The 12,774-nt window shown below is 51.9% G+C and overlaps 1 protein-coding gene across 3 annotated transcripts in view; it reads right to left on the bottom strand.

Annotated features, from left to right (window-relative positions):
* Positions 1-4,048: 4,048 nt before the first annotated feature.
* The window catches only part of SLC7A1 (solute carrier family 7 member 1), a 73,050-nt gene continuing 64,324 nt past the window's right edge, over positions 4,049-12,774 (bottom strand). For all 3 annotated transcript variants that reach the window (XM_063102318.1, XM_063102319.1, XM_063102320.1), the window contains 4 exons: positions 11,991-12,208; positions 11,557-11,723; positions 10,773-10,881; positions 4,049-9,185 (listed from right to left, as the gene is read on the bottom strand). In XM_063102318.1, coding sequence (XP_062958388.1) covers positions 9,082-9,185; positions 10,773-10,881; positions 11,557-11,723; positions 11,991-12,208 — 598 coding nt within the window. In that variant the 3' untranslated portion in view covers positions 4,049-9,081. The remainder of the gene's footprint in view (positions 9,186-10,772; positions 10,882-11,556; positions 11,724-11,990; positions 12,209-12,774) is intronic.

Genomic DNA, 12,774 nt, shown 5'->3' with positions numbered 1-12,774 from the left:
ATTGGAGAAACATTTCTTTTTTTTCTTTCGTGGCTCTGCATGATACTGTAATATTGAGTTGGGCATTCCGTTAGAGTAGATCATGCCACGTTGACTAAAGACACACTATTTATTCTTTCAGCAGGCACAGCCTGCAATCACAAGTTCGGTTGCAGCTTAGCTCTCCGAATTAGGAATTGCTTCCATAATCGCACTTGCTAAATGCAGTTACACAGCAATACTGACTTCAGTGTGATGTTAGAATGTGGTACAGTGTGGTAGGCTATTGCGGTCAAAGTTGTAGCGATATTAGAACTAAGGAATCCCTCACTAGTTGGACTAGAGCTTTGCCCTAACCAGCCCTGATCTTGGGTAGTTAAGCTAATTTCCACACGGCCCTGGCTTTGTTTTTTCACCATGGAACCCACCATGTCTGGCTCATCTGAGCCATTACCACTCCTGAAACCATGGGGAGGCAGCTGCTGCACCCCCACCCCACAACACCATTAGGATTTGGACTTCTGACATGGAAGTCTGCCGCGTCTGTTCCCAGGCTGCCACCTACGGACGCTGCAGCCTTTCACCTGCGTCAGACCCACCCACCAAATATCACCAGTCTCTTCTTTGCAGCTGGGAGACGTGTCGGTGGCCTGCCCCCCACACCCTGCCCGCCACACCCTGGGATGAGATTCTGGTGGGATGTCAGGCCGGGTGGGGGCGGGGGCTGGCACCCTCTGTGATTATTCGAATGGGGTCACATTTCTTTTCCTGCCCCTCCAGTTTCTGTGTTGCATATTTGTGTTTAACTCTAAAGCCTATTAAAATGAACTTGAGGGACTCTCTGCGATATCCACTTGATGTAACCTGTCCCTCTTAGGCTGGGAATTCCAGGCAGGGAGCTGAGGGTGGTGTTTTGCGGGCTGGATTCCTTTTCTGTGTGTGTGCCAGGCTCAGCAGATTGTCACTGAGAGAACTCTAGAGACCCTCCTCCCCCAACTCAGCAGGTCCAAGGTCCCCACATCCACTCCTCAGCCTGGGGTCTTCAGTTGCCCATGCCTTGGACTAGGGAGCTCCATGTCTCCACTCTGCAATGCCGGGGCAGTTGGCATTGGCTGAGAAGAGCACACAAAAGGTCATTCACTCACTTCAGGCTGAAAGCACTTGCCCCCCATCCTGCCAGCCTTCAGCATGGGCCGCAGCCAGTTTGGCCAGCCTGACCGTGGAGTGTCCCACAGGTGCCTGGCACTGGTTGGGGTCACAAGGGAGACCTAATGTTTGCCAGTTCCCTGTGGTGGTTTTGCAGGGCATGTGGAGTGGCAGCTATTTTAGGGAGACTTCAGCAAGTCCCTCATGAACAATTGCTGAATGACAGATCCTTTGTAGATGACACACAAGTCACGAGGAACACTATGCTTCCCAGAATATTGAAGGCAATCTCTTATTTATTAAAGATCTACTTGTCAGCATGAGCCATTCATTTCTTTTGGGGTGTCTTGAGTGCCCTCCACTTTGATAACAACCACCTCTCATTGTCCTTATGCCCACCCTGAGAGGTAAACAAGGCAGACGTCTGTACCTCCGCCTACCAAAGGAGCAAGCTGGGGACTCACCCACTGGCACGTGCCAGAACGACACTGGAGCCAACTTTCTCCTGTCTGCAAAGAACTTTGTCCCCTCCCATGGCTGATTTGCAGCAGGCAGAGGAGACCCCTGAAGTCAACGCACTCAGTCACCTCCTCTGTGCCGAGGAGCTGTCCCTGCGTGGGAGACTTGTGTCATCTCAGCAGGAAGTGAGTTACGGGCTTAAGTGCAGGTAGCAACTGAGAAGCTGGATGCCTTCCCACCTGCTGCTGGAGTTGAAGGACATTCTCAAAGCCATTGCTGCATCACGTGTGGGATGACTAACTCAGGTCACGCCCTGTCACCTCATCCATGACAATCAAAAGGTGAGGATCCTGCCCACCTGACAGTCTGTGTCAAATGCTTAAAACACACAAACACTACCAAAGGCTAGTAAGCCATTCTGATTAAGACGGGGAGTTAATTCACAAATTAAACTTGCTAACCTATCTTTTTTTTAGCCAGTCTGCTCCTCTCAAACTTCTTGTCCCTAACTTCATAAAAACAAAACAAAGGACACGAGGTTTCTGAACAAGCTCTGTTCACTTCCCCCTCACCATGAAGATGCAGGCTAGTTTTCCTCACTCACTACACCTGGAAGTTTTTTCCAGTGCCAGTGCCAGTGCCAGGTGGGGTTGGAATCCCTGCAGCTGTGAGCTTGCTGGCCCTCATGCATGTACCTATGGGACCCTCCTGGGCACCACACCACAGACAACTGAGCAAGTAGCAGCTCCTCATTTGCACCCAAATTCACGTGGTAGGGAACAGGCTGCGTTCCTGCCTCTCCCACTGCAGTGGTGGAATAGAGTGCCCCTATGCAAGGGGCACGCAATGACTGCATTGTTGCAAGGAGCAGAATTTAAAGGCACACATGGGAAAGTCCCATCCCAGCACAGCTCCTTCTCCACTCAGCCCTGCATCCATTCAATCTCCTCCCTGAGATGCCAAAGGGTTCGCGTGAGCTATTCTCATTAGCAAAGGTATTACCTGTTTCCCCAACGCCTCTTTTTCACCTTGCATTTTTTTAATGGCTATATTTATAACTTGATGGACAGGCTTAATTTGGTAAAACTAAACCATTCCCTTTGAACAAGGCTGACGCAGTTGGTCCCAACCCTTCCCACTGTAGCTCCAAACCTTGCCCAGGTCTGTGTGGTAGTTGAGCAAGGCTGGGCTGTAATGACGATTTGAAAGCCCAGGGCAGTACTCCAGGCTGTGAATGCTGTTTGGGGGCAGCTTTTGACTCCCACAGGTGTTTCATACCCAACTGTGCTAGGGGGAAACTTGCTCCAAGTGATGCCCCTCAAGCCTCCAGCGCAGCAGCCACTAGGTGGCAGTGTAGCACCAAGGGAGCCGGGGTCCACCTTGCACTGGGCTCAAAGTCGTCAGAGATCGCCTTTTTACCCGTCACATGCAGAAACCCAGGAACAAGGCATGCCCCCCCACCCCACCCGGTGCTTATTTCCCGCTTCCAGGACCCACTCTGTGCTGCTTTGTGAAGCCGGCCCATTTTCTACGTCAGAGCTGAGCTCTGGTTTCTGCCTTCCTAGAAGCTGTGTCTGCAGAACCTCCACCAGTAATCGCACTGGGGTGGAGAATGGGGCTGAAGAGACCACTGCTGCCCCGTGTGCCCTGGCACACCCTTGTTTTCACACTGCCCATGCTCTGTGGCCTGGTTCCCTTATGTGGCCAAGGAACATGAAGCGTGTGCAGCCTGCTCAAGTAGATTCTCATGACAATAAACACAGTGACATAAACACAGTGGTGCTGGGACAAGTGGCTGGCCTGCCCTCCCTCTGCATAGCTCCCTGCCTCCAACGCTAGCCCTCCTCTGAGGAAAACGCAAAGGTGAAGCCTTATCTTCCAGGCAGCAGATCCTCTATTAGTTACTGTGAATCACTGCCCCTCAGTGCCTGCAAATTAAGGCCTTCTTGACTGAATTTGCCTCCTGTGCAAAAAAATGCATCCTTTCTCAAAGGAGTTGAGGAAGTGAGATAGCAACAATTATTAGAATAGCCATGGCCCTCTCCCAACCCCTCTGCACCCTGTGTACCCTCCGTTACCCTTAACCAGATAGGGCGGGGGGGGGGGCATGCACAGAACTGCAGTGTCAGCTGGGTGAGGGGGTTTGCTGCCTCAGACCCAAGTGCTTCAGCAAATGCCAAGTAGCCTGAGCAGAAGGAAGATCCCTGGAGAGGCAGTGAGGTGGGAAGACAGCATCAGAGGATCTAAAATGTGGGTTGGAGGAACTCCTTGGTTGAGGCTCAAACTGTTGGAATGAGGATTTTCCCCAAATGCCACAGAAAAATGAGGCCATCAGACTAAAGCCATGGGCTGTGGGAAGGCGGGAAGAACCTAAAGGGCCAGGGCAGGACCCAGAACTCCCCGTGGGGCACCACCAGGCTGGGACCCAGCTGAGAGCTGCAGGAATTCCTGAGATCACACTGTGTACATGGAAGCCATAGACGAAATTTATTAGAATTTGGGAAAGCATGAGATAATGTACCACAAAATAGTTTGACTTTACAACATAAAGTATGGTAGGAAGTTGTCAACGTACAGTGTTGTCAGCAAAAAGGGGATACAGAGTTTCACATTTTTGTAAAGGTGATGGATGACACCAGCACTTTTCCTTGAAATAAAATGGAAACAGGAGGGACCCAGCAGAGACCAACCTGATTTGCAGGTAGCATCAGAATCTAAACCTAGTATCACAATTATAAGAAACTATGAGAAAACTATTAGAAAAATAGAACATCAAATAAGCAAAAAATATTATACAATTTACATAATAAAAAACACACAACTCTTTTAATAATGGCTCTGTGTTCAGTAGAAGAAAAAATTTACTGGAGAAACCACAGCTATTCAGGTTTGATAATAAACCAACCCACATTATATCATTCCCCTTATGCTCCTTAACCCACGAAGCTGAAAGGCACAACTTAAGCAGGAAATTTATCTTAAATATACATCTCAAGTGGGAAAGTAAGTCCCAAACTTAAAAGTTTGTCATCAAGAAACATGAAATCACATCCCTCGTTGATGAAGTCTAAATGCACCTTCCTGGTCCTGCTTCCTGACTGCTGCACAAGCTAATACCCTGAGAAAATCTGCTTGGGCTTCCCGTGAAGCCTGGCCAAGGTCTTCGTCTCCCGTGGGTTTCTCAGCCTGCAGTTCCACACATCTGTAAGACCATCCAGGACGGCTCCTTGGCTGAGCCAGGTCCCTTCGGAAAAACAGCGATGCAGCTTAATGCAGCAATGGGCACAAAAAAAGAAGACTGCATCAGAGTGATGAAGATGAAAGTCAGTTGACTTTTTTTTGCTTTAAAAAGCCATTAGGTATTGAAACTACAATGACATATGGTGTATAGCTTTTTGCACCAGTGGATCAATAAAGCATTTCATTACCCCAAAAAAGTCCACAAGCATCTGATAAAATGTACATCTCACTCTCCCTTAGGAGCCTTCCACATAATCCTCCCATCATGATGGCAAACAGACACATTTTAAATTATATACAACAATTATACATAACATATATTCGATCCCATCTAAAGTTGGACTCTAACAATTCCATACACAAGCGTCACATCCTCTGCCCAGCAACTTCCCATCCCAGGAACTCAGGAGGCCTCCAGAGCGTAGACACACACACGCCTCTCACCCATCCCAGAGCACAGCGCGGCTGGGGCCCCGCATCAAGACCCTCACTCCCTGTCTCCATGGTGCCAACACAACTGTCGGCTCTTTCTAGAAAGAAAGAAGTGGCTGTGTAAAAACGGGATGCTCAAATCAAAAAAGACAGGGCTGGCATGGAGCCAGGCAGGTTTTCTCTAGCAGTAAGGCCGTGCATGTCGGGTGGTACCCATGACCTTGCCTGCAAGTCTGGGTGTTGCATGTCCACACGCCTCCCAGCAAGCACTCACGGCTGTCCCCAGTCTTCACCCAGTGTCAGGCTAGAGGCCACACTGTGTGGGACTGCAAACACCGGCCAATGCAGAATGCCTGCTGTGGGAGGCTGAGGGACAAGAGCTGCTGAATCTCCACCTGTCTCCACAGACAACACAGTGGGCGGGTGTGCCAAAGGCACGGGAGGGAGTATGTCAGGGCCTTGGCCACTGGCCTGGGTGGAAAACCTGGGTGCCCCACCGGTCCTGCAGTCACCTCTGGACTCTCTGCATATCCCAGCCACCACGCCACAGGCAGGCGGGCAGTGCGTGGTGCCCAAATCATCGCATCAGCACACAGGACCAGGCGGCTGCTCACCTGCTAGATAAGACATAAGAGACTTGATGGGAAGAGAGTTTTAGCTGCTGCAAAAACAAAACCAAAAGTGGGGAGAAATGTGAACAATTCTGACAACAACATACATTTCATAATTGTTCTGAAGCAGCCTGTCACTTCTCCCTCTTGGTTTGGAAAAACAAATCAGATCCACAGAGCCCTGGCTGAGGGTGTGGGCAGGGGTGATGGGTAGGGTGGATGAGTGCGGGGTGTTCAGAGGCCTGATCTCCCCCCACCCAGGCTGTGCTGCCTTCCTGGAAGCTGGTTCACGTCACCAGGGGCCCCGCTGCTTCCCTAGAGACCCCCTTCCCCTCTTCAAGAGGTCCTGAGGGAGGGCTCTGCTGTGTTTGCTTCTTCATGAATTTGTACCCTTGGGGGTCACAAAAACACTCAGGGTGGTGGGGTATGAGAGACAGGAAGGGACACTTACTCATCACCAATGTCTCTCCAATGCGGGCATTTGGGGCTTTGTACAGACAGTCTGACAGGAGACACACTGTTCCTGCAGGGTGTGCGTCTCCTGCGATGTGGAAGTTCTATGCAGGAAAACACTGGCCAAGCCAGGAAACTGAGAATGATATTCTTACTGGGCAACAATCGTTCGTTTTTGTGTTTTTGCTCGTGTGTGTGTGTGTGTTTATTTCAGGGGAAGGAATGAGGGATGTGATATTAAAAAGTCTATTAAAATTGTGAGGCTCACCCCAAACACCATTACTTATACTACTGCCCTCACACACAGAAGAGAAAACCTCTGGCCACTGTACAAAAACTACTCCATAAAAGCACAGGGATCAATGAACTACGGATGCAAGTTGCCCTCAGGTGACCTTTCTTGACTAGTACGTCCTTCCTCTACTCTGGGAGGGCGCAGGGGTGGCTCTGCCCTACAGAGCCTGTGCGTGCTTCCGCGCCCCACTGCAGGCTCCCGAGTGAGGCGAGTGGCCTCACGGTCCCCAGCCAGCACACCCTCGCCATGGGAGCACACCCTTTCTTTCAGTCTGTAGAAGGATACGCGTAGCGAGCTGACGTGTCAAGTGTAAACAGTCTGTTGGGTGCTGTCTTGCATGGAAATTTGAGCCAGGAAGGGAAATTAAAAATTTCTCTCCCCAACCACCTTCCTTGGATACCCTCCTTCCCTCAAGTTCTCTTTGCCTATGTAGAAAAATAATAGGGAAAAAAAATCAAGCAAACAAATAGCTAAGAAGACAACAGACAACCAAAACTACAACAAAATAAGTTAATATTTATCAAAATATTTTACAGCACCAATCTACATAAATTTAAATATCTTTCTTTGGAAATCTAAGCTTTGGGCTCATATGATGCTCCTCCAGCACGTCCAGCAATGAGACTTAGAAGAGAGCCACCCCCAGCAAGGTCAGAGCGCCTGGCCACCCCTGTCCCCGGCTGACCCAGCCTCTCAGCCGTCTCCCTTGCTCTTGCGTCTCTCTCCAAGAACCTTCCGTGGCACAGGGAGAAAGACAAATGCCATCGATTTATCAGGCTTCTTTTTACCAGATGTGTGTCAAAGGCCAGACTGGGAACAAATGGGAAATTAAGCTTCAAAAGCAGCATTTACATTTCCTGCATTGTCCAAAATGCTGGCCTCCCATCAACCCAGGACCCTTCTGTCTCCTGCATGATACTCTAAATGGAAGTAAGGCTCCGTCAGCATTTTTTCCTCTGGCTTCCACCTACGAGGAGTGTGTGGAACGGTGTTGGCCCCAGGCCCCACCCTGAGCAGGAGAGGAGTGGGGTGGAGCACACAGTAGGCACAGGGAGCCGTGGACGGAGGGTTGGCCAAGTCTCAGCTGCACCTGCCCGTGGCTCTCCAACTTACAGAAGCATGAGGTCCCGGGCAGGGTTAGAATCTCACCGCGAACACAAAGCTGCAGCATTTGGATGACAGATGCATGAGAGGGACAGCAATATGACTGCCCACCACCCCATGTGCAGACCACATCCCCAAGATGACACACCATGACATGGGGTAATTATCTGGCCATTTTCCAAGTTAATGTTAAGCCCCAACTTAATTGAGTGGAGTGGTTCCCAGCAACTAACAGGAGGCTTTACTTTCATTACACACAAGAAAGAGGCCAAGCAGATCATGTCTGGGGCCAGAGTTATGACCCCAACTTGCCATGACCCTGGACCAAGTTGCCACCTGCCTTGAGAAGCCTACAAGACCCAGGAGATTTGCAAGCATTGGAGGGCAAGATTTAGTGAATGGCAGAGACCACAGAAAATGGAGTTCTAAACTCTGCCTATTTGAGGCCAATCCTACACAAATAGAGTCTCATGTTCCAGTTACTCAAGATGCATAGCCAGCAGCAAGATGCCAGGAGCAGCACTTACTGGCCCAGGCCTGGAGGGGACAGGGCCGAAGACTGTCTCCGGCTCTCACACACACATGCACGGAGCCAGCCCTCCCCCAGCCCTCTCGCCTTCGTTCCCAAAGGAAGCCACCTCTTCCTACTTGTCTTCGACAAACCCCTGCCCTCACTCCTGCTGCTGGGCCGTTGGTGCCATCAGAGCAAAGCCCTGCTGGGAAGGGAGGTGGGGAGGGGCCCAGTCCCAATGCCCCATCTGGAAGCAACTCAGATGGCAGAAGCAGGAGTAGGAAACAGTCCTGGTTGCCCTTTGTAAGTGAACAGCTGCTGCTGGGCTGGGGTGGGTGGCGAGTGCTGGGGACGTAGTTTTGTGGTACTCATCTTGCATCTATGGCCAGCTGTTTGGGGCAGAGGGAGAGGGCTACAAGGCTGGAGTATGCACATTGTCAATACCAGAACAGTCCCCAGGGAGGGGCCTGGATTCCCCCATCAGGAGAGAAGGGGACCTCCATCCTGCTTGAGGCCACAGCAGCCCGGACGCTGAGCTGGCAAGGAGAGGCGCAGCTTTCTTGTTCAGAGAGAAGTGAGGAGACATGGCAGCCAGCCTCAGCCAAGTGGTCCCAGCCACGGAGCTGTCCGGAGGGGGCCAGGGCCTCATTAGCCGCCCGCAGAGTGGAGTGTGGATAGAACACGCAAGCTGTGGCTGAGGCTGTGGTTCAAGTCATTGCACCTTGGGTTGCACTAGGGGCATCATGAATGTGGGTGGTTCCTGCTGCAGCGGTGGAGACAGCAGGGTGCCTCCCGGTCCTCTGGGGGTGTCCCTCAGGGCTGCTGCCACCTCCGGGGGGTGGGGCTGCGCATCACTTGCACTGGTCCAAATTGCCATCAGGAGTCCTTGCTTGGTCAGCGGCCAGGGATGCCTCCTCGCTGTGCCAGAGACCATAGCCAAAGTAGATGATGAAGCCTGCAGGGCGCAAGCAGAGAGATGGGGCATGAACGGAGTGGGACAGGCTCGGGAACCAGACGGAGGGTGGCCCAGGGCTCACAGTCCCGTGGAAAAGCCTCCTGCACACTGCCTACCCCTGCCTGGCCAAGCCCATAGCCAGAAGCCCTCATGGGCTGACTTTCAACCCTTCAAGTAGGTCGGCAAAGGTCTGGCTTCCATACATGGCAAAGCCACGTGTCTCTCTGGACGGCCTCTCACTGTAGAGCTTCCTAAGCAGACAGAGCAGCTAGGCCAGGCCAGGGGGGATGTGGGGCCCTTCAGCTTAACCCCTTGGCCACCTCTGGGTGACCCAAGAGCATTGGGAAGTCGAGCTGCTCCCTACCAGGCAGGATTTCCAGCAGTTGCCAGAGGTCCCCAGGCTCTCTGTCTGGATAATCCCTCCTGCCCCTTTTGTCTACATTAAGTGATCATCAGACTGCAGGAGACATTTAATACCCAGGAACATGTTTAACACAAGAATCCACTGCCCTGTTTCAGCATCCAGAACTCCAGAGGTCCATGGCAGGGTGGGGACCTGTGCTTCTACCATGCACCCAGTGACTGTGGTCAGATGGCCCCAGGGCCACCTTGTGTGGTAGACATAGAGGAGAGCAGGCCTTAAGGAAGGACTCAGCAGCCCAGACCCCAGGAAATGACCAAGCATTCTGGAACACAGGGAATTTCATGGGATGCTGGGAAGAAGCACCCTCCAACCCCCCCAGGGCTTGAGAAGTGGCCAAGGTGGGCTGTGAGCAGTTCTCTCAAAAAGGCTCTAGAGAGGTCTAACTAGACAGGGGCTCTACTTGCAGAGCATGGGGCCACAAAGTACATCCTGGACAGAAAGTGCCCCTCACAAGCCCTAGGAGACCACAAGGCTGCAGCCACCTGCCCCACAGCACCCCTGCCTGGACAGAGAGGTCAGGCAGGCCCATCCCTCCAGCCTTGGGGGCAGATGGCCCAAGACAGTGGGACATGGTTAGACCCAAAGAGCATATGCCAGCACCCGAGAGGCCAGTCCACCCTTGTGATCTCATGCGGCAGGAACACACCAAGGCCTGAGAGGAAGAGAGCCACCATCCCACCAAGTGACCCCTGCCCTAAAGGCACCTTCCACATGCTTCCAAGTGCCATCCTCCTACAGGGATGCTGCCGTCATCAGCAGAGGAGCCCAGGGGGAGCTCACACTTGCCAGGTGTGACACCCACAACTGCTGGGGCCCATAGCCCACATGGACCAGATGCTGGCCGGGCCGTGGGGAGGCACAGGCAGGGGAAGACAGCTGGTGCCTTATCGACAGCAGACACACAGTCTTGTCCTTACTAACAGCAAGCCCTTTCCCCACAAGACAACGAGTTTAGACAAGAGACTATTAAAATGAAAAGGATCTGCATGGGAAGGAAGGAGCCACAACCTACCAGGAGTTCGATAATATTTTAAAGAAAACCGCTATCAACATGCGTCTGTGTCTCACTGTTGTGAAGTGTGAACCAAGGGAGGCGCCCGATTAACCACCCAGCCAGGCGCTGGGGAGCCAGGACACTGGACGTGCTGGTCACAGCCACATACCTATTATCATCCACACTGCAAAGCGCACCCACGTGCCTTGGTCCAGCTGCATCATAAGATAGACATTCACAAAGATGCTCAGGACGGGGAGAACTGGCAGAAAGGGCACCTGTGGAGACAGGAGGTGGTGTCAGACCTGACCGAGGGTGGCGAGTGAGCCACGATGCCTGTTTGAATCATTTAGCAAAAGTGCCTTGGAAAAGATAGTGTCCTTGAGAGTCACACGGACCATCAGGAAAGCACGGGAGGAGGAACTATGTGCCAGTGTCCATGGCCCCCACCCACACCCCAGTATGCACGCATGAGTGAGCACACACGCGCACACACCCACCCAGGCAAATCCTAATAGGTGGGAATGTGGTTCTAAGCTACTCATTGCCAAAGTGAGCTGCATTCCAATTTTTATCTCTTGCTATCCTCCTGCTACAGAAGGGATTAAAAGAGGGACTTCCATTTTATCTCTAAGGTCAAACTTTTCATTATTTGTACAAATATAATCTAAAAATACAGAAGCCTTGATCATTTCCAAGGCTTGGAAAAGCCATGCGATCCACCAGCACAGACATTTATGAGAAGCCCCTGTGGACAAGGTGTGTCCTACCCCCCAAGAACAAGGGGGAGGGAGGGTGCCTCCTCCCAGGGTCAGGCCCTCTCTCTGCAGACACAGTCTGTGCCCCAGGGCCGCCTGTCCTAGATCCCCCTGAGGCTGGCCTCCCAGCAAAAGGGCCAGGGTCTGTGGCCTACCAGGAGGGTCCTTACAGGCCTGTCAGACTGAGCTGCTCACCTTAAACGAGAGCTTGGTCTTGCTTTCGGACTGCCTCCAGATGATGCCCGTGACCACTGCGCAGAGGAGGGCAGACACTGTGAGCACCAAGACTGCCCACAGCTCCCCGTGGGCCAGAGCCTCCCTTCCAAGCACGGCCACGATGCAGAAGGTGATGATCAGAACAGCTAAGAGGGAGGGAGGGGGGAGAGAGAGGCGCAGCTCAGTCTCAAGCTGAGCTCCCATGGGTGTCCTCAGTCCTTCCCAAAACCTGTCGAGAGGGTGGCTCCACTTGTGGAGGCATCAGCCACAGTCAGGACAGAATAACTGGCATCACAGTCCAGCGACGAAACAAATGCTCATCGCCTCAGGCACCTTCCCCCACCCCACCCTCCATCGCCACTGACAAGAAACCATGTCAGGCCTACAGGCATGACCCCAAACCCCTCTCTTACCTATGAGGCTGGCAGACACATTCACAATTAGCCCAGATAATTTGGAAGGCTCCATGGTTTTGGGTGAGAGTACGGTTTTCAAAGAAAAATTCTCTGCCTCTGGTAAAAAGCCCGTCTGGGAGTCACCGGTGCTCACCAGCTCATTCTGGTCTACTTGATCTAACTCATCAGTAGTTCTGGCCATCTGGTAGACTACGTTAGGTTGCTCTGGCTGATACCTGTAAAGAAATGTGTTACATGACCACCATAATCTCCTTCAAGCAAAAGGACATGCGCCAACTCGCAGGTAAGCTGCCCACCACACAAGGCATACAATGGGAAGGAGATGGCCAGAATGGTGCATTCTCCAGCAAAGTGAAGACAGGAGGAGACCTGGGTCCTGATTCTGCACAACACCCTCCTTGGTGTCTCTGTTTTGGAGGGAACATGACTTCCACTTTGAACCAGCCCAGAAAAAAATGTCCTGAGAAGTTTTCTCTTGCTCTGTGAGGTAGCAGTGGCCCTCAGATACTAAAGATAGGAGGCCACTCCCCACAAAACTGTGGCCGCAGAGAGCTAGAAGAAGGACAGGAACAGAAAGCAATAACACTACGGTCCTATTTGGTGCAGAGCCAGAGAAAGGTGTCTGCAGGCTGATAGATTTGAGAAATTCTGTTTGCGTGACTTAATTGGATCAATTTATTTTAAAATTCCAAGTTCCTAGGAGTAAACGACTACAGAGCTGGTGAAGGACAGGCCTGTGGCACAATTTCCAAGACACAAGCTACCTGCAAGTAAACTACCT

This window comes from Cynocephalus volans, chromosome 7 (genome assembly GCF_027409185.1).
Source record: "Cynocephalus volans isolate mCynVol1 chromosome 7, mCynVol1.pri, whole genome shotgun sequence".
Taxonomy (NCBI): Eukaryota; Metazoa; Chordata; class Mammalia; order Dermoptera; family Cynocephalidae; genus Cynocephalus; species Cynocephalus volans.
Note: the sequence above shows the minus strand (reverse complement) of the source record. Positions and strands in the feature narration are given on the sequence as shown.